This window comes from Dipodomys merriami, unplaced genomic scaffold (genome assembly GCF_024711535.1).
Source record: "Dipodomys merriami isolate MVZ:Mamm:240054 unplaced genomic scaffold, mDipMer1.0.p SCAF_158, whole genome shotgun sequence".
Taxonomy (NCBI): domain Eukaryota; kingdom Metazoa; phylum Chordata; class Mammalia; order Rodentia; family Heteromyidae; genus Dipodomys; species Dipodomys merriami.
The window spans coordinates 1,439,800-1,460,691 of record NW_027202915.1 but is presented as its reverse complement, the minus strand read 5'-3'; the positions used below and the strand labels follow the sequence as shown (position 1 = coordinate 1,460,691).

The window sequence follows — 20,892 nt, the reverse complement described above, 5'->3', positions numbered from 1 at the left end:
GAGGGAAGGTTTGTTTGTAATGGGGCTGAGGGTGCATGTAGCTCAGCTGTTAAGCAGGCCCTGGTGGGTTCCATTTCCAGCACCAAACAAAAACAAACGAGGGCAACAAACCACTGGTCCTCTGTTGCTGCGAATTAGCACTACAGCAGCTGGCGCGAACACCGTAGGTGTGCAGTCGGTAGGGGAATTATGACAAGAATTACAGACCCAGAAGGCAGCCTAATCTTCACAAGGCGACACGGGGAGCCGGTAGGCCCGACGGATGCCCCGTGCGGACGCAGCATCTTCTCCGCACCACACGGACTCTCCTTCCCCGGAGCAGGTGCTTACTAAGCGGCAGGACGCACAGCCGCCCCGCCTAGTGGGCCCCGGGCCCAGCGCGCGTCGGGGGTGGGCCCCGGGCCCGGGGGTGGGCCCCCGGCCCAGCGCGCGTCGGGGGTGGGCCCCGGGGGTGGGCCCCCGGCCCAGCGCGCGTCGGGGGTGGGCCCCGGGGCCGGGGGTGGGACCCCGGCCCAGCGCGCATCGGGGGTGGGCCCCGGGGGTGGGACCCCGGCCCAGCGCGCGTCGGGGGTGGGCCCCGGGGGTGGGACCCCGGCCCAGCGCGCGTCGGGGCTGGGCCCCGGGGCCGGGGGTGGGACCCCGGCCCAGCGCGCGTCGGGGGTGGGCCCCGGGGGTGGGACCCCGGCCCAGCGCGCGTCGGGGGTGGGCCCCAGGGCCCCCCAGCGCGCGTCGGACACGCGCGGCTCCCGGCTCCGCCCCAGCCAACTCCACCGACACGAACGGGCAGCTCTGGCCGGGAGAGCCCGCCGGAACATGAATCCAGGAGGGGAAAAGTTCGGGAAACGAAAAAAACCCACAGAGGGCAGAAGTTACCGGTCGGCCGCCGACCGGACCGCGAAGCCCAACCGCGCCGGTAATCACCTCACACGAAGGCGGGCGGCCGGCGCCGGGCCTCTGTGACGACCGCCGCTCCCGCCGCGCAAGGCACCCTGGGACTCTCGGTCTTTCTCCTCCCCCCCCCCCCCCGCGCAGCTCGTGGGAGGAGGGGAGATGCTAATTTATGCAAATGAGACGCTCTTCCTGACACGACTTCCCTTCCTCTCGATCCCTCGGCTCTCACGGAAAGTTTGAAAATTCCCGCGGCGCCGGCGCCGGAAGCAGGAAGCCTCGCGAGAACTTCAGTCCCCGCCGCGCGACCTGGGCTGCTCCTCGCTTCCCTGGCCAGCCTCCCGCCCTCCCGGGTGTGTGTGCGTGTGTGTGTGTGCGCGCGCGTGTGTGTGCGAGAGTGGCTGTGGGTCTGCCCGGGGTAATGCGCCGGACGCGGCCGCGGCGGGCCCGGCAGAGCCGCGACGAGAGGCGCCGCTGAGCGGCGCTCCGGCCCGAAGCAGCGTCTTGCGGGTGTCCGGGAGGCCGCGGGCGGCGTCCGCGGGCGGAGTTGCGTGGCCGCGTCTCCGGGGAGATGCGGTGACGGACCCCGCGGAGCGGCGCGCGCCTCCTCGAGCCTCCGGGACGCGGCGGCCGGGCCCCGTGGGCCGAGGTAGGCGGGGAGCGCGGGTCGCGCGGCGCGGCGAGGGCGGGGCGGCGGCCGGGGCCTAGGCCGGGGCCGGGCGCGCGGGGGCCGGGCGCGGGCGGCGGCCGGTGCGGCTCGCTCGGGCGCGGGGCGGTGGTTACATAACCTGCGGCGCGGCGGAAGGAGGCACATGGCGGCGGAGACGCGTAGCGGATCGCAGCGGTGGCTGCTCCCCGGCCTGCGGCGCGGCCGGGCCCCGCGGTCCCCGGGCTCGGTGGAGACCTTGGCGGGCCTCCCCGCGGGAGAGGCTGCGGGCGAGCCCAGCTCCCCTCGCTGCGCGTGGATCCCGCTCGGGTGAGTCCCGCCGGGAACAAAGTTGGACCCGCGTTTCCGAAATGTGCGGAGCACGGTCTGCGGGCCGGGCGACCGAGGGCGGCGGGGCGGGGGGGGGCGGCCCGCCGCTTCGGGGCGGCGGGCAGGGGCGCCTGTCGCCGTGGGTGGCTCGGTTGGGCTGAGGACCGGTTCACTTTCTTGTCCGAGCCAACCAAGTTCACGGCGGGGCCGTGTGGGGGCCAGAAACGAGCGTGGCTCGGATTTGTTTATTTTTGGTGCGGGGCCGAACCCGGGGCCCCGCGCGTTCTAGGCGCGCGCCCCCCGCCACTGGACGGCACCCCGCCGCGGTTCAAAAACCACAGCCGGTTGGGGAGATTCCGGGTAGAACGTGCGTTCTCTGGAACAACCCCACGGCTCTCCCCCGCAGACCGCCGCGTCTTGGCTGGGCTTTGGAGCCTCCGAGCTCCCGCCCGCAGGCTCGGCGAGGACGGCCGTCGCGGTACGCGTGCTCATCCAGGGGATTGGGCCGGCGATGACAGGCGCCCAGCGCAGGCTGTGTGCTCGCTGCGGTCACTTTGGGTCCTGCTTTCCTCCCTGCCGGTACCGGGGTTGAGCTCACGGACTGCTGCTGCGTGGCTAATGTTAGCTGGCTGGTGCTCTACCATTTGAGCCGGTCTCCAGCTCGACTTCTTGCTGATGGTTTTGGAGATAGGGTCTTCTGGGCTAGTGTAGAGCCAGGACCTTCGCCTGCTGAGTAACAGGATTGCCAGTGTGAGCCAGCAGCTCCTGGCTGATCCTAGCTTTTAATGTAATACTGAAGCGTCCTCAGTTCTCAAGTAATATTATTAGTAAGTTTTTTCAAAAGATCATTAGTGATATAGCCGTTGTGGGGCTGTGTATCTGAAGAGCTTTTGGTTTTTGTTTTTTTTTTTGGGTCCGGTCGTGGGGCCTGAACTCTGGGCCTGGGCACTGTCCCTCAGCTCTTCAGCTCAAGGCTAGCGCTCCGCCACTTCCGGCTTTTTTCTTTTTGCTTATGTGGTGCTGAGGACTCGAACCCAGGGCCTCAGGCATGCAAGGCAAGCGCTCTACCACTGAGCCACCTTCCCAGCCCCTTGGGTTTTTTTTTTTTTTTTAAAGATCTTTACGGTGATTTTTTTTTCTACCAGCCCTCATTCTCCACCCAGAATGAAGTCCTCTTGCCTTAGGCGGGCTCGAAGGTCTCTCAGTGTACTCCATCTAGCCTCCTGCTTACAACTTTGTGGTTCAGCTCTCCAGTCACCACCACTCCCCGCCCCTATACCTGGGGAGAGAGAGTTTGAATTTTGATGTTTATTCCCTTATAGACTTCAACTTGGGTGCTTCTCATCCTCTGCTTAACCACTGTCTTTCTTCTGCACTCTTTCATTTCTCCTATGATACTTCTTCCCTAGAATTTCACATCATGTATATCTCCATCATTGTAGCATGTAGTTGTGTCTGATTATGTATGGTCTCTTGTAGAAAGTAAACACCCTTGCTGGGCAAGGGTGACTTACCAGATCTCAGTTTAAGGTCTGCCCCAGCAGAAAAGTCTTCTGGACTTCATCTCCAGAAATAACCAGCAAAAAGCAGTGCTGGAGGAGTGGCTCAACTGGTGGGTGCCAGTCTAGCAAACCCAGTAAGCCCAGAGCTCAAATCCCAGTATGTCCCTTCCCCCCACCAAAAGAAAAAAACTGTCCTTGGGGTAGGTCCTTACATTCTGCCCTTTTGACCTCATTGTGCTGACCAGACCAAACTTAGGAGCTCTGATGATTCTCCTACTCTCCTGGTGAGGTTTTATTTATTTTTTTGGTTGGTCATGGGACCTGAACTCTGGGCCTGGACACTGTCCCTCAGCTACTCTTCAGCTCTAGGCTAGAGCTCTACCGCTTGAGTCACAGTGCCACTTCCAGCTTTTTCTGCTTAGGTCGTCCTGAGGAATCGAACCCAGGGCCTAATGCATGCAAGGCAAGCGCTCTACCACTGAACCACCTTCTGACTTCTGGGAAGTTAGTCATTGAATGGGAATAATTTGGTAGATGGAAGTAGATGATGAACCACATAAATAAAAGAAGGAAATTTCTAGACATGGTCAGTTGATGAAGGAAGGGCTGTAGGGAAATGTAGTAAATTGTCATGCCGTAGGCTGGTTAGATTTTGGAAATCCTTAGTTGCTGGTGGCTGAAATAACATATTTTTAAGGAATAGTTATTGAAGGCTTTGGGGACTAGAGTTTTGTCAAGAAGCTGAATAGTTCTTAGACTGAACAGCCAGTAGTGTTCTTTATCTAGATCTTGGTAAGGAACTAAAACCTCGTAAATTACTCTTTGGTATTTCATAAAAGGCTTGGACCTTACTTAGTTTAGTACAGCATTGAACATGGCTTCTTTGTGAAAGAAAACAAAAAGGAGAGATGAGCTGAAGATACAGAACAATGAAGAGGAAGGGGCCACTGCACTACAGATAGGAAGCAGTTCATTCTACCATCTTAGGGTTGTTGAATGATTACAGAAATAGACTCACATAAAGAGATTCGTAGTTGAATGTGGGAGGTAAAAGAAGAGATCACTAGCCAGGCACCAGTGGGACAGCGCCCAGGCCAAGTTCAAGACCCATAACCCACCAAAAAAAAAAAGAGAAAGAGAGAGAGAGGTCACTGAAATGGTTAGTGAGCTGCTCAGCTCCTGTGACTCACACCTGTAATCCTAGCTATGCAGGCTGAGACCTGGAGGGTAGAGGTTCAAGCCAGCCCAGGAAGAAAAAAGAAAAGAGTCCATCTCCAATTAATCAGCAAAAAGCCAAGCTGGAAGTGTGGCTCATGTAGTAGGGTACCAGCTGTGAGTGGACCAAGGAGCACAAGGTCCCTCTGTCAGTTCAGCAAGGAAGAGAGTAAGAGAAGGTGGATAAAGGAAGAGGGAGAATGTAGAGTTCAATAGCCTTAGGATACCACCAACTTGACATGTTTATAGGCTAGATCTACAGGAAGAGTCCTTTAAACTTTTTAATACTGGTTGTTTATGCCTGCAATCCAAGTACTTATGAGGTTTAGATTAAGGGTCCTGGGAAACTCCTTATCTCCAATAAACTACTCTGAAAAAGATGGAAATGTTGCTGTGGCAAAAGAAGCCCAGGGACAGAAGTACAGCTATGGATCAAAGTGGTAGAGTGCTAGCCTTGAGCAAAAGAGCTCAGGGACAGCATCCAGACCTGAGTTCAAGCCCCATGACCTCCTTCCCCCCCCCCCAAAAAAAGAGAAAGTAGTACTTTTTTTGGGGGGGGGGTCCGGTCGTGGGGCCTGAACTCTGGCGTGGGCGCTGTCCCTCAGCTCTTGAGCTCAATCCTAGCACTCTACCACTTGAGCCACAGCTCCACTTCCGGCTTTTTTCTTTTTGCTTATGTGGTGCTGAGGAATCCAACCCAGGGCCTCAGGCATACAAGGCAAGCGCTCTACCACTGAGCCACCTTCCTAGCCCCAAGAAGTACTTTTTGTTGTTGTTGGTCATGGGGCTTGAATTTTGGACCTGGGTGCTGTCTTTCAGCTCTTCAGCTCAAGGTGAGTACTCTTACCACCTGGGCCATAGTGCCATTTCTGGTTTTCTGGTGATTAATTGGAGATAAGAGTCTCATGGAGTTTCCTGCCCAGGCTGATTTGAACCTTGATGCTCAGATCTCAGCCTCCTAAGTAGCTAGGATTATAGGTGTGAGACAACCGTGCCCAGAAAAAAATGCATTTTTTTTAGGAGAGATGATCTCAAATCCACATATATAATAATGTAGTTTGTAATAAAATTTTGTTTTATTTTCATGTGTGTCCTTTTTTCTTAATATAGCTACCCTGCTGGAAATAGTCAAGTATATTATATAGAGACGTAAATATATCCTAGTAATGTTATCTTTTAAAAATATTTACAGTGGAAATATGCGAGACTTGATAGCTCAAGTGACTAGTAGGCTCCTCCAGTTCCCGGAAGTGACTATTCAAGCCCTCGGAGAAGATGAAATAACATTAGAGTCTGTGCTTCGTGGCAAGTTTGCTGCAGGTAAAATACTGTTGTTGAAAGTTGGTTGCTTTAATGTGAAAAAGAAAAAAAACAAAACATGGGCAGAGTTGTCTTATTCCATCTGTAACTGTGTGGCACATCTGCATTCTATCTGTGAATCTTTTAGTGGGTCCTTTCCTTATTAAAGTCGTCTATATTTGTCTATATGTATTTTTTAGTATCTGTGAAAAGTAGACATATAGAATTCTTTTCACTATTCAGTTTTATTGATGGTGAGTCAAATAATTTTTTGAGTAGAAAAATCTAGGAATTTATTTTCATCAAGGTTTATTTTCTAGTTTCACTAATCTGAACAAGATTTTATTTTAATCTAATTCTATTAATCTGAACAAGATTTTAATTTATAGCTCCCTCCTTGGTACTGGGCTTAACCTAGGTCCTAGGTGCTATCCCTTACCTTTTTTGCTTAAAACTAGCCCTTACTTGAGCCACAATCCAATTCTGGCATTTTGCTGGTTAATTGGAGATAAAAGTCCCATAGACTTTCCTGCTGGGGCTGGCTTCAGTGAGTCTCAGATTTCAGTCTTCTTAGCTAGGATTATAGGCCTGAGCCTCCGACACTTGGTCAGTTAATAAACTTAGATTGTATACTATCACAGAGAGTCATAACAAAGTAGCCATGACAGTTTGCCTTTTGAGCAAAGTCATCACAGAATATTTCTTTTTTTTTGAGGGGGGGGTCCTGTCGTGGGCCTGAACTCTGGGCCTGGGCACTGTCCATGAGCTCTTTTGCTCAAGGCTAGCACTTTGAGCCACTGCTCCATTTCTGAGTAGTTAACTGGAAATGAGTCTCATGGGGACTTTTCTGCCTAGGCCGGTTTGAACAGTGATTCTCAGATCTCAGCCTCCTTAGTAGCTAGGATTATAGGCGTGAGCCACTGGTGGTGCCCAGCTCTCAGTTTTATATTTTACACTGGTCAACTCTTCTTTTACAGATAGAACTGTGTTATATTTTATAACTGCCATAGCGCCCATTTTAAACCTTTAAGGTATAAAAGTCTGAGCTTTACAATTAGGCTGACTGGTATCTATTTTGATACTGTATTGTGTTGTAAATGATTTGAGGCAAGTTAAACGGCATTACGAGTTCTATAAATGATTAAATATTTTATTTTGGGCAAATAATGTGACTTGTGGAATGAGCTATATATTAAAATACTTACATGTAAAAGAGCGAACTGTTTAATTTTGTTGTATAGTTATGGAACTAAAATAAACACTGGTGGCTCATGCCTGTAATCATAACCTACTCAGGAAGCTGAGATCTGAGGGTTGAGTTTCAAACCTATCCAGCCCGACAAATCATATCTCCACCTAACCAGCAAAAAGCCAGAAATGGAGGTGTGACTTAGGTGGTTGAGCATCAGTCTTGAGCAAGAATCTAAATAAGAATACAAGCTGACACAAAAAATAAGTAAAATAAACAATAATTCATTTTTTTTTCTCCTTAGGGAAAAATGGACTAGCTTGCTTGGCTTGTGGTCCACAACTTGAGGTGGTAAACTCTGTAACAGGAGAGCGGTTGTCTGCCTATCGATTCAGTGGAGTCAATGAACAGTCTCCTGTAGTCTTAGCAGTGAAAGAGTTTTCTTGGCAGAAGAGAACTGGATTGTTAATAGGATTGGAAGAAGCAGAAGGGAGTATTCTATGTCTTTATGATCTTGGTATATCAAGAGTTGTTAAAGCAGTTGTTCTTCCTGGAAGGGTAAGTTCTGGTTAAGATACCTGATTTATTCTGCTTTCAAAGCTCAAAGTTTGCAGGAAGATGTGCACATTGAATATCACAGAACTATCTGCTTGCAATTAATACCTTTTTGTGGGGCTGGGAAGGTGGCTCAGTGGTAGAGTGCTTGCCTTGCATGCATGAGGCCCTGGGTTTGATTCCTCAGCACCACATAAGCAGAAAAAGCTGAAAGTGGCGCTGTGGCTCAAAGTGGTAGAGCACTAGCCTTGAGCTGAAGAGTGAGGGACAGTGCCAAGGCCCAGAGTTCAGGCCCCATGACCAGCAAAAAACAGACAAACAAAAAAAAAGAACCTTTTTGTGTAAATTTGTTCTTCAGTAAAAGATCCAAAGATATTGTTATACATAAGACTTAAAACATAGCTTTTTTACTCTTTGTCAGAAAATTTCAAAGCAAGACATGATAACTGATAACTACTGTTTCTGGTTTATGTGAAAAATATCTAAATCTTGCTTTTATCTCATTTATAAATGGTATATAAAATGTGTGTTACTATAGGGTTTTTAAATATTTTGTATTTGAGATTATAGCTTTAAAGCAATATGGAAAACATCTTCATTGTTAAGACTTGAATTCCTTAAATAATGTATTCATTTATAATTTCTATTTATTCTATCATAGATAGGATTTCCATATTTCCAGACATGAAAATATTCAGAATTGTTTCTTAAGGTTTATTGCTGACTTTCTACATATACTTGATTAGAAAAAAGTATATACTTGAAATGCACAAATCCTAAGAGTAGAATTTTCTGCATACATGCTTAAACTTTCTTCCAACTCTCATATCTCATGCCTCAGCCTTTCTCTTAGTTCTGGGATTACAGGTGTGCATCACTATACCTGGCTTGGTTTTACTCTTAACGCAAAGGCTGTATAGAGTTAAGAGCTTTACAATTAGGCAAATTTAGGTTTGGGTTTTGTGCTTAATACTTTTTAAATAATTTGGCCAACATGCTAAGCCTCAGATTATTTCATCTTTAAACAGAGTAGTATGTAGTCTAGTATGAAAGGATTACATGAACATTAAATATACTAGTTAGCACAAAGACTAACACACTATAAGCTCTCAATGAACATTACTTAACTGAATTTTTAATATAGAAATAGTGTAATTGTTGATTCAGCTAAGACTCTTATGTTACTTAGATTTGCAAGTATCTGATACAAACTTTGGGTTCTATATTTGATAATATTTAATCTTATAACTAATCTGCTTTAACTTCACATTTTGAAGAGTTGGTTGTCTTACTTTGAAGAAAATAAAGCTAATCACATACTCTGCTTTCTAGGTAACTGCTATAGAACCTATAACCAATCATGGAGGAGCCAGCGCAAGCACTCAGCATTTACACCCAAGTCTGCGATGGCTTTTTGGTGTGGCAGCTGTTGTTACTGATGTTGGACAAATCCTTCTTATTGACCTGTGTTTGGATGATTTAGGCAATCAAAATGAAGTAGAAGCATCAGGTAATTATGCGTTCTTTTGCTTTTTTCTTTTTTCCAGTCCTAGGGCTTGAACTCGGGGCCTGGGCACTGTTCCTGAGCTTCTTTTTGCTCAAGACTAGCGCTCTACCACTTCAGCTGCAGCACCATTCCAGTGGTATTGAGGAATTGAACCCAGGGCTTCATGCATTCTAGGCAAACACTCTACCATTAAGCCATATTCTTAGACCATAATTCTTGAAAACAAAATTTGAGCAACTGAATGATCTAATAGGAAGGACTGTTTGTTTGTTTTTTAATGGTCACTTTTTAAAATAGAAAACTGTTTACATGTCTTTTTTAAAAATTGTGTTCATCTGGGCACTGTGAATTCTTTTTTGCATGAGTTACCCTATTTTGAGTATTGTTAACATAGTCTTTGAGCTGAGCACTAGTGTCTCATACGTAAAATCCTACTTACTTGGGAGTCTGAGATCTGAGGATTATGGTTTGAAGTTAGCCCTGGCAGGAAAGTCTTATGTGAGACCCTTATCTCCAATTAACTATCAAAAACTAGAAGTGAGCTTAGTGCTGGTGGCTTAGGCCTGTAATACTAGCTACTCAGGAGGCTGAGATTTGAGGTTCAAAGTTAGCCCAGGCAGGAAAGTCCATGAGACTCATTTTATCTCCAGTTAACCACCAGAATACCGGAAGTGGAGGTATAGCTCAAAGTGGGGAGCAAGCATTAGCCTTGAACAGAAGAGCTGGGACAACACAGAGGCCCTGAGTTCAAGCCCCATAACCAACCAAACACACAAAACCCAGAACTAAGCTGTTGCTTAAGTGATAGAATACTAGCCCTGAGCAAAAGGATCTCAGCCCAGATGCTGAGTTCAAGCCTCAAGCAAAAAAAAAAAAAAAACCCAAAAACTTGTCCTTGAAAACAGTAGCCAACTCACTCCAGAGGCTAGTGCAGGATCATCGTGACTGAGGCCAGCCTGGACTACATGAAAAGACACTTTCTACAAAAGAAAAGAGAAACTAGTGATTGAAATGATCAATCTTTGTTAACTTATGTGTAATTATCCATGTATGTGTATATGTAAATACATATAGGTAAGCATGTGTAAATAAATATAAATGTGAGTGTAAATATATAGAGAGATAAAAATATGTAAATGTATGTAAGTAACTGTGTGGATATACTGCTGGTACTGTGGGTTTTAACTCTAGGACTCATCCTCTTATTTTGCTTTTTCACTCAAGTTGTATTCTTCCCTTTCAGCTTTTTGCTGGTTAATTGGAGATAAGAGTCTCTGGGATGGGGCTGGGAAGGTAGCTCAGCGGTAGAGTGCGTGCCTTGCAAGCATGAGGCCCTGGGTTTGATTCCTCAGCACCACATAAACAGAAAAAGGCAGAAGTGGCGCTGTGGTTCCAGTGGTAGAGCGCTAGCCTTGAGCTGAAGAGCTGAGGGACAGCGCCCAGACCCAGGGTTCAGGCCCCATGACCGGCAAAAGAAAAAAAAAATGTCTCTGGGATTTGGCTACCTAGGTTTGGTTCACTTTGAATTGAGATCCTTAGATCTCAGCATCCTGAGAGGCTTAGCTAGTATTATAGATGTGAGCCACACAAGTATAAACAGAATAGAAGAATTTTTTAATGAAAGTCTCTGGATTAGCTGGGCGCTGGTGGCTCACGCCTGTAATCCTAGCTACTCAGGAGGCTGGGATCTGAGGATCGCGGTTCAAAGCCAGCCCGGGCAGGAGAGATCGTGAGACTCCTATCTCCAATAAACCACCAGAAAACTGGAAGTGGTGCTGTAGCTCAAGTGGTAGAGCACTCGCCTTGAGCTGAGGGACAGTGCCCAGGCCGAGTTCAAGCCCCACAACCAAAAAAAAAAAAAAAAAAGTCTCTCTCTGGATTATAATTATAGAACCTTCCCCTCCCTTTCCCTTCTTGTCTCTTGTGTCCTTTATTGTCTCTTTTTTTGACTATTTTGTTATGCATCCCAGGCTACCTTCCCTATAGTGAGGGTACTTTAGAGCATCCATATTTGGAGGATGTGTTACATGGTATCACAGTAGGAGATACATGATGTCTACTTATTTTTTTAGTGAGAAGGCTCAAATTGACGATGTGATCATTTTCAAAGCTGCCTATATTGGGCATGGTGGCACATACCTGTAATCCTAGCACTTAAGAGGTTGAGCAGGAATATGGAGTTCAAGGCCAGCCTGGGCTACATAAAGAGACCCTGTCTCAAAATAAATAAATGAAAGATGAGCAAGGTGGGTTTTGCCTATAATACTATCTACTGAAGAGGCTGAGATCTGAGCATTGAGGTTGAAGCCAGCCTGGTCAGAAAGATCTGCATGACTTATCTCCAATTAATCAGCAAAAAGCTGGAAGTAGAGGTATGGCCTAAGTGGTAGTAAGGTGTGATTCTTTAGTGAAAAAACTAAGCTAAAGCTTGAAGCCCTGAGTTCAAACCCTACTATCTAGAGAAAAAAGAAATTGCCAGCCTTCATGAGTCTCCTGAGTAGCTACAATTACAGACATCCTTGTTTTTGTTTTTTAAAAACTTGGAACCCTCCTACCTCAGCCTCTAAAATTCAAGGATTACTGGCCTACATCATGACATTAGGCTTAACACAAGACACTATTTCCAACCAAAGGTGAATTTTGTCCTCTAGGATATATTTGCAGTGCAGTGAAATTGGCCCTCCCTCCATTCCTCCCAGCAGAGCCTGGGTCTTCATGCATACCGCAGCCAGCAGTCACTGATTGTTACTATGGAGAGACAGTGACGGTGCCAGTAACTAAGAGACCAGGGATGTGGTTTTAATACATTATACTGCTCAGAACAGTCTTCCACAGCAGAGAATTAATTGACCTGAAATGTTAGTGTCCAGATTGAAAAACCCTACTTTAAGTTGGCTGTTTCATTGAGATTGTTGCATTGATTTCCTAATTTGTTAGTGGCTACAAAATGATGTCTTTCCGAATGGATTTCTTTTCTTTCTTTCTTTTTTTTTTTTTTTGGGTCCGGACGTGGGGCCTGATCTCTGGGCTTGGGCGCTGTCCCTCAGCTCTTCAGCTCAAGGCTATGGCTCTACCACTTGAGCCACAGCGCCACTTCCGGCTTTTTTCTTTTTGCTTATGTGGTCCTGAGGAATTGAACCCAGGGCCTCAGGCATGCAAGGCAAGCGCTCTACCACTGAGCCACCTTCCCAGCCCTCCAAATGGATTTCTATATTCTGCCCATTTAAAGAATTTTCTAACCAGCGTGAGCCACCGGCTCACACATTTAATCCTAGCTACTCCGGAGGCTCAGATCTGAGGCTCTAGGTTCAAAGCCAGCCCGGGCAGGGCAGGAAAGTCTGTGAGACTCTTATCTCCAATAAACCACTCTAAAACCGGAAGTGGAAGTGGTACTGTGGTTAAAGCGATAGAGCGCTCACCTTGAGCTGAAGAGCGCAAGGACAGCACCCAAGCCCAGAGTTCAAGCCCCATGACTGACCCCCCCCCCAAAAAAAAAAAAAGAATTTTCTTACTAAGTGGATCTATTTGGGTACCTTGAAATGCAGTTTATATAGAAAAGATCGATTAATGTTCATTATGTCTTTAGTAATTTTCACAATACTAAGTTGCTACTAAATAATTCCTGTGGTCAGTAAGGTCTTTGCAGGTGAGCAATGTGGACTTCCTCTTCACTCCCCGCCCCCCTGTTAACATCCTTGGTTTCATTTATTTTTATGTTTTTGGTCACTGTGCTGCTTGTCTTTGCTTATGAGAGTTTTTCCATCAGGTGACACATGCCCTTCAGTTGTTTTATTAGCTTCCTAGATCTTTGGCATAAGGTGTATCAGACTGATTTACATTTTTCCAGATTGAGAACCAGCTATTTATTTAAGGGAAGTATTGAGATTGTCTTACATTTTAATGAAGATATTCCACCTGAACTCATGTTTCCTACAAGAATGGTTTAACCCTTTTAAAGAAGAGGATTCTGACCCAGAGGTTGTGGGTCAGCTGTCATCCTAGCCACTTTGAGAGGTAGGGATCAAGAAGACTGTAATTTGAAAGCAGCCCTGACAACAAACACTTTTTTTTTTTGGTTGGTCATGGTGCTTAATGTTCCTGAGCTGTTTTGCTCAAGGCTAGTGCTCTACCACTGAGCTACAGCACCACTCCTTGTTTTCTGGTTGTTAATTGGAGATAAAAGTCTCACAGATTTTCTTGCCTGGGCTGGTTTTGAACTGCAGTCCCCAGATCTCAGCCTCCTGAGCAGCTAAGATTATAGACATGAGCCACCAGCACCAGCAGAAAAACAGAATTCTGACTTAACATTTGAAATAGTTTTTGGAGGAAGAGCACTGGTAGTTAGGGGTGCCCATCCTGGGGCTGGACTCAGGGCCTGGGTACTGTTCCTGAGGTTTTTCTGCTCAAAGCTGGTGTTCTAGTTGAGCCACTTGCAACTTTTTTCATAGTTGACTGGAGATAAGGGTCTCACAGACTTTCTTCTTAGCCTGGCTTCAAAACATGATCCTTAGATTTCAGCACCCTGAGTAGCTAGGATTACAGGCGTGAGCCCAGTGTCCAGCTCTATAGTGAATTTATAAAACTGCATAGCTAACATAAGTTAATATTGTGACATTTCCATGGATTAGGATGACTATATTCTAGTTTGACATGGTTTGTTATTACTAATTTTTTATTTTAATTAACTCAGTTGACTTTGTGGTTTGAAATCTAACTTGTCTTTCGCTTTAGACCTTGAAGTTATAACTGGCATTCCAGCTGAGGTACCACACATCAGAGAGAATGTGATGGGGGAAGGACGCCATCTGTGTTTCCAGTTGGTGAGCCCATCTGGCATAGCTGTTTCCGCTCTCAGTTACATTTCCAGGACCAATCAGCTGGCTGTGGGGTTTTCTGATGGCTACCTAGCACTCTGGAATATGAAAAGCTTAAAAAGAGAGTAAGTCTAACTTTCTTTTCTTTTGGTAGTTTTTTCTTGAATATGTCTTAGATTCACTTGTTTACAGATTAGCATGAGAATAGTGACTGTGACTTACCTTTAATTGTATTAAATCATAACTTAATAATGTAGCACTCAGGCCCTGGAGTTAAAGCACCATGACCAACGGGGGGGAAAAAGCAAGCAATGTACTGATTTTTGGTCTGTTACAGATATTACACACAGTTGGAAGGTGGAAGGGTTCCTGTGTATGCTGTGATCTTTCAGGAACCTGAGAATGATCCTCGTAATTGCTGTTACTTGTGGGCAGTTCAGTCCACACAAGATAGGTTAGTAGTAGATGCATGTGGTTCTTAAAAATATTTGTTATACTGAGAATGGGATGGTTTTCACTGTGATCCCAACAGGTGCTAAGGAGGCTCAGGCAAGAGCATCAGAGGCAGAAAGTGAGTGAGCCACTTCCCTGCCCTCAGCCAGTAAGGAAAGGCTAGCTGTAGCCTGTGCCTGTCATCTCAGTAACATGGGTGACAGGGGAAGCGTTAATAATTTCAGTTCAGGCTGGCTTAGACATTAATGTAGAGGCCATCTCATTTGAAAGATAACTAAAGCAAAAAGGATGTGGCTCAAGTGGTAGAGCATCTGCCTGGGAAAGTGCAAGATCCTGAGTTCAAATCCCAGTATCTCCAAACACAGAACAAACTACAAAAGCAAAGAGTGGAGCATATGCAAGTGTCTGGGATGTGTTCCCCAGCCCTCCAAGAACCAAAATAAGCAAATAAACAGGAACAATCGATTTCCTTTAGAAAACTTTGTACTGTCATTTCTTTTAATAAAAGCAATATAATTCAGGGAATTAGGGAGGGATAGCTGAGATTATTATTAAAAGTTAGGGGCTGGGAAGGTAGCTGAGTGGTAGAGTGTTTGCCTTGCATACATGAGGCCCTGGGTTTGATTCCTCAGCACCACATTAAGCAGAAAAGGCCAGAAGTGGCACTGTGGTTCAAGTGGTAGAGCACTAGCCTTGAGCTGAAGAGCTGAGGGACAGCGGCCAGGCCCAGAGTTCAGGCCCCATGACCAACATAATAATAAATTATATAAAAAATTAAATGGTTATGTCTACATGTTTGAATAATTCTGGTTTAGCAGCAGGAAGATATTGTGCTTATTATTGTGCAAATGTTATTTCAAAGCTTAAACTAATAGTGATAAATAATTTCTTGTTGATCAGTTTTAAGGCTGTCTGTTCATGGGAACCTTCTTATTTATGGTCCCATTCTCCCACTCCTTTTGTATTCGCCTTTACTCTGTTCTCTAGCTCTCCTGCCCATGTCTTACAGGAAGTTCATACAATGATTTGGGTGAGCTTTCCCTATCTAAGCTCTAATTTGAGCTTTTTTGCTCAAGGCTAGCATTCTACCACTTGAGCCACAGCTCTACTTCTAGCTTTTCAGTGATTAATTGGAAATTAAGAGTCTCATGGACTCTACTGCCCAGGCTGGCTTTGAACTGTGATCTTCACTTCTCAGCCGCCTGAGGGGCTAGGATTGCAGGTGTAAGTCTGGCTTTGAACTATGATCCTTAGATCTCAGCCTCTTGAGTGGCTGGGATTACAAGTGTGAGCCACCGACACCTAGCATGTTTGGTGTTTTAATAATATATTTTGTTTGTCTCAGTTGATTTCTGTTTCTTTCAGTGAAGGGGATATTTTGAGTTTGCACCTTCTTCAGTTGGCCTTTGGTGATAGAAAATGTTTGGCATCAGGACAAATCTTATATGAGGTAAATGAGAATGAGAATGTTACTACTTTGTTTTTCCCCATTTTAAGTGTACCTAGAAATATAGACATGAGGGGCTGGGAAGGTGGCTCAGTGGTAGAGCGCTTGCCTTGCATGCCTGAGGCCCTGGGTTCGATTCCTCAGCACCACATAAGCAAAAAGAAAAAAGCCGGAAGTGGTGCTGTGGCTCAAGTGGTAGAGCGCTAGCCTTGAGCTGAAGAGCTGAGGGACAGCGCCCAGACCCAGAGTTCAGGCACCACAACCAGACCCAAAAAAAAAAAAAAAAAAAAAAAAAAGAAATATAGACATGAGCCACTGGCATCTGACCCTCCATGTGATTTTTATTTTTATACCCCAACTGGTAGTACATGGAAGTGTCTTGTGTTTGAAGATACAGCTTTATAAGTGTCTAAATCTAGCTTTTTATTTGTGTTGATTGTGTGTGTTGTGTGTAAAATTTTAGAGCCTTTATCAATGATCTGTTCTGATTTGTTCTGTATTTTAAATCCTATTAAAATTTGTGTGTATTTTATATTACAGGGATTAGAATATTGTGAAGAAAGATACACGCTGGATCTGGCAGGTGGCATGTTTCCTCTGAGGGGACAAACTAGTAATACCAGGTTGTTGGGGTGCCAGAGCATAGAGAAGTTCCGATCGCATGGCGAGAGAGAGGAAGGCATGAATGAAGGTTGGCTAAGAGCATGACATCGGCGGGAGTGGGGAGGCCTGGCTTTCGGGACAGAGTACTTTCTACAGTGTGTGAGGGCTTAAGTTCAGTCCCCCGTACTTGTTAAGGAGAGTACTATATCATTTGAAGGCTTGACTTAAAATGTGTCCTGATTCAAAATTTACGACAGACATTGGTTTCTATAGTTCATGTACCTTTTAGTTCAAAAATGATGATTATAGAACTTACTGAAGCCTGTATGAAATACTAATTATTTCTTGCTCTCTCTATTGCTGCAAAAAACTGAAAAATTAAGTGCATATGGCTAATGAAGGAGCCTTGTGTTTAATCCCACTCTCAAAATAAGAGATAGTCTCCAGTCTTACCTTTTTCCTGCAAAAAAGTTGTGGCACAGATTTTCTTTCTTTTTGGGGGGGGGGTCCAGTCATGGGGCCTGAACTCTGGGCCTGGGCGCTGTCCCTCAGCACTCTACCACTTGAGCCACAGCGCCACTTCCGGCTTTTTTCTTTTTGCTTATGTGGTGCTGAGGAATCGAACCCAGGGCCTCAGGCATGCAAGGCAAGCGCTCTACCACTGAGCCACCTTCCCAGCCCCTGGCACAGATTTTCCAATTGGTTGTTGATTTACATTTCATTCCTGTCACTAGTTACACCTTTTTACTTATTTTAAACTTGTTTCCCCATACCCGTGGAGGCCTTTTTCAAGGACTTGGCTTGAAGTTAAGGAGAGTATCACCAGTGCCTTTAGTTGTGGGAAGTTTCATCAGGGCTTTTGGTTATGTGTGTGTGTTTATAGTGAGATGAATTCTTGTAATGAGCTCCTTCATTTCACTACTGCTACACCCACCTCTGTAGCTGTGATCCTGTTTTCATAGTCAAACATAAACTAAGCTCTTCTAACCGTTTTTGTTCTCTCCTTATTCTCACCCTTTATACTAGTCCAGTCCGCAGTTACTCTAGGTTACTTGACTTTTCTCCCTTACCAAATGACTAGGCCAGTCCTTCTCACCCAAGGTTCCTCTAAAGAGTTAAGTCTTATTGCCAAAGACACCCATTTTAGCAAGTATTTAGCTTCTGTGGTACTAGCTATGTACCATCCTTGGGAGAATATTGATTGAGATTATTTTGTACTAGAAACTTCCAGAATCCCAAAGTTGCGGAAATGCTAACAGAAACAAGATAATTTTTTCTGATGAGTACTTAACTGTTTTGAAAAAGAGAAATAGAGGTTAGAGGTATGGCTCAGTGGTAGAACATCAGATCAGGAATTCAAGTCTCAATTTCTGACCCAAAACAAAACAGAAGAATAGTCAAGAAAAAAAAAGTGAATAAATTTCTTACATATAAATGATAGAAATGTATTTTGCCAAATCTAAAGCTTAACTTTAGTTTATGAGAAAATCTTGCTCTGATTCTGTTGGGGTGATTTTCCTAGGAGTAATTTTATTTCACTGTTAAAATTGGCTTCTGTTTTCTTTCAGCGCTATCTCCTGACACCAGTGTTTCAGTCTTCACCTGGCAAGTGAATATATATGGACAGGGAAAACCTTCTGTCTATCTGGGACTTTTCGACATAAATCGTTGGTATCATGCACAAATGCCAGATTCACTAAGGTATGATTATTCTTCTCCCCCTCTCCATTCCTATGAGTTACATAGCTATCAAGGACTTAATCATTTTTTCAAATTTCCTTTTAGGTCAGGAGAATATCTACATAATTGTTCTTATTTTGCATTGTGGTCACTGGATGCTGTTGTAAGTAGAACTTCTCCACATTACATCTTGGATATATTAGTGCATGAGAGAAGTTTAAGTCGTGGAGTTCCTCCTGCATATCCACCTCCAGAGCAGTTTTTTAATCCAAGTACTTTTAATTTTGGTATGTATTCTCTAACTTTGCCTTTTGTGAAAAGTCGTGGTGTTGCGTTCATGCCTCATTACTTAACAAAATAAATTATCAAGTTGAGAAATTTAACACAAAGAAATTAACTTTAAAAATGCCGGCTTTCACAATTTATTTGTGATGAAGTTTGTTACTCTTTGAATTAAAATGCTTCGAAGAGTTTAAACATTTATTCTGTATAATAATTATATTGCCTAGCAATGTTAGAATAAATTGTGTTGCATGAAAGCCATTCTATACATGACACTGAAGTACAATTTTACAACTTTCTTTCAGATGCTACTTGTCTGTTGAACTCTGGAGTTATCCATATCACTTGTACTGGCTTTCAGAAGGAGGTGAGCAATGACTTAGCATTATACATTGTATTTCTGAATGGAACTGAAGTCAAATATCATAATACATGTGACTTTTGAATGTATCTAGTATTTATTATACAAATGCTTTTTTTTTTGGAGGGGGGTTGGTTGTGGGGCTTGAACTCTGGGCCTCGGTGTTTTCCCTCAGCAGTTCGTCTCAAGGTTAGCACACTCCCACTTGAGCCACAGGGCCATTTCCTGTTTTCTGGTGGTTAATTGGAGATAAGAGTCCCAGAGGCTTTCCTGCCTGGGCTGGCTTTGATCCCTCAGATTTAGCATCCTGAGGAACTAGGATTATAGGCTTAAACACAGCCCCCCCCCCTTCATTATAATAACTCTTTTATCTTGAGCAGTTACTTAAGCTAGGTTTATGAGATTAGCAGCTAAATAGCACTAGTTTTAACAACTTGCCAGAAGAGGCCTTGGGATGTTTTTAGCATCTTTTTATGGATTTTGGCTACCTTTCATAGTGTTTGATCGTATTTTCCATCAAAAATAGAAAAATACCTAGGGAAAGATGATGTGACAGACCTTTTCCTTGATAATCAACCCATAGAAATACACACATGTATGTCAAGTTTGTCAAGATCTGTTAGCAAATCTATTAGCTTTAGAGAAGATTAACAGGGTTGCTGTTCATAAAAGTTATTTAAGCTACTTAAATACACTGTAATTGTTGATTCACAGCTGAAAATGATTAGTTGAGTTCAGGAACCTATAGATAATTTTCCTTGCTTGTGCAGTGTAGTCTCTTCATATCTTATTATCTGTTACAGACTTTGACTTTTCTAAAGAAGTCAGGACCATCTCTCAATGAAGTCATTCCTGATGGTTACAATCGTTGTCTTGTAGCTGGCCTTCTCTCACCAAGACTTATTGATGTGCAGCCTTCTAGTTTAAGTCATGTAAGATGATTTTAATTATATTCTTTCTGTTGGAATTCATGTGCTTAGCTGCTTTTTTTTTTTTTTTTTTTTTGCCAGTCTTGGGGCTTGAACTTAGGGCCTGCGCACTGTCCCTGAGCTTCTTTGGCTCAAGACTAGCACTTTCCCACTTGAGCCACAGCTTCACTTCTGGCTTTTTCTGCTTATGTGGAACTGAGGAATGGAACCCAGGGCTTCATGCATGCTAGCCAAGCACTCTACCACTAAGCCACATCCCCCAGACCTCTGCTTAGCTTTTATGGTCATAAAAATCTACTAGATATTTCTTGCAGAAGTGGATAAAGTAGTATCAGGACTACTCTAAATGACTAGTAGTTACAGATCTCAGATTTGGCTTACATATCATACTTCCAAGACCAAATAGACTATAACTTGGCACCAGATCCACTTATCTATATAGATAAGTAGTATAAGACAGGAAACACACTTTGATGCTTTCATCAAACATAGCATGATGAAGTCTTTATTGCAGATTGCCAGCCATGTTAAAGTGTGGGTTCGTACAAAAGGGAAGCCCTCGTGATAGAGCTAAATCTCAGGATCTGTAGCAACAAAGCTTGTTCCTGAGCACTTGTTTGAAACGTAGATTTGTGGTTCTTGTCTTAGAGCTAATAAATCAGACAGTCTGGGCACAGAGCCCAATAATCTTATATTTTAACATCTTATAAAAAGTAGTTATTAATTTATTTCAATTTGCTTATAAAATATGTTAGAAGCCGGGCACTGGTGGCTCACGCCTGTAATCCTAGCTACTCAGGAGGCTGAGATCTGAGGATCGTGGTTCAAAGCCAGCCCAGGCAGGAAAGGGCAGGAAAGTCCTTGAGACTCTTATCTCCAATAAACCACTAGAAAACCGGAAGTGGCACTGTAGCTCACTCGGTGGAGGGCTCGCCTTGAGCTGAAGAGCACAGGGACAGCGCCCAAGCCCAGAGTTCAAGCCCCAGAACCAACAAAAATAAATAAATAAATAATAAAATAGGTTAGAAAGTAAATCCTCAGGCTGCTTCTCCATGGAGAAAGAAAAAATATTTATGAACTCTTTATTTGCAAGAATGGTTTAAGCTATTTAAATAACTACAGATAGGTAGTATAAATAAATGACTTTTGGAAAAGGAGCCTTTGAAATATCAGATGAAATAAAAATAGATTT

The 20,892-nt window shown here is 44.6% G+C and overlaps 2 protein-coding genes across 2 annotated transcripts in view; one reads left to right on the top strand and one right to left on the bottom strand.

The window, feature by feature from the left end:
• Window positions 1–942, bottom strand: part of Cdc42bpa (CDC42 binding protein kinase alpha) — a 310,452-nt gene extending 309,510 nt beyond the window's left edge. The window contains exon 1 of the mRNA XM_070023199.1: window positions 922–942. The gene's annotated coding sequence lies outside the window, so the exon portion shown is untranslated. The remainder of the gene's footprint in view (window positions 1–921) is intronic.
• A 446-nt stretch (window positions 943–1,388) lies between these two features.
• Ahctf1 (AT-hook containing transcription factor 1) overlaps window positions 1,389–20,892 on the top strand; it is a 58,000-nt gene continuing 38,496 nt past the window's right edge. Inside the window, exons 1-12 of the mRNA XM_070023194.1 lie at window positions 1,389–1,537; window positions 5,774–5,901; window positions 7,374–7,627; window positions 8,957–9,134; window positions 13,863–14,070; window positions 14,283–14,399; window positions 15,764–15,848; window positions 16,386–16,536; window positions 18,017–18,149; window positions 18,234–18,415; window positions 18,716–18,777; window positions 19,575–19,703. Of these exons, the coding sequence (XP_069879295.1) occupies window positions 5,781–5,901; window positions 7,374–7,627; window positions 8,957–9,134; window positions 13,863–14,070; window positions 14,283–14,399; window positions 15,764–15,848; window positions 16,386–16,536; window positions 18,017–18,149; window positions 18,234–18,415; window positions 18,716–18,777; window positions 19,575–19,703 (1,620 nt within the window). The 5' untranslated portion in view covers window positions 1,389–1,537; window positions 5,774–5,780. The remainder of the gene's footprint in view (window positions 1,538–5,773; window positions 5,902–7,373; window positions 7,628–8,956; window positions 9,135–13,862; window positions 14,071–14,282; window positions 14,400–15,763; window positions 15,849–16,385; window positions 16,537–18,016; window positions 18,150–18,233; window positions 18,416–18,715; window positions 18,778–19,574; window positions 19,704–20,892) is intronic.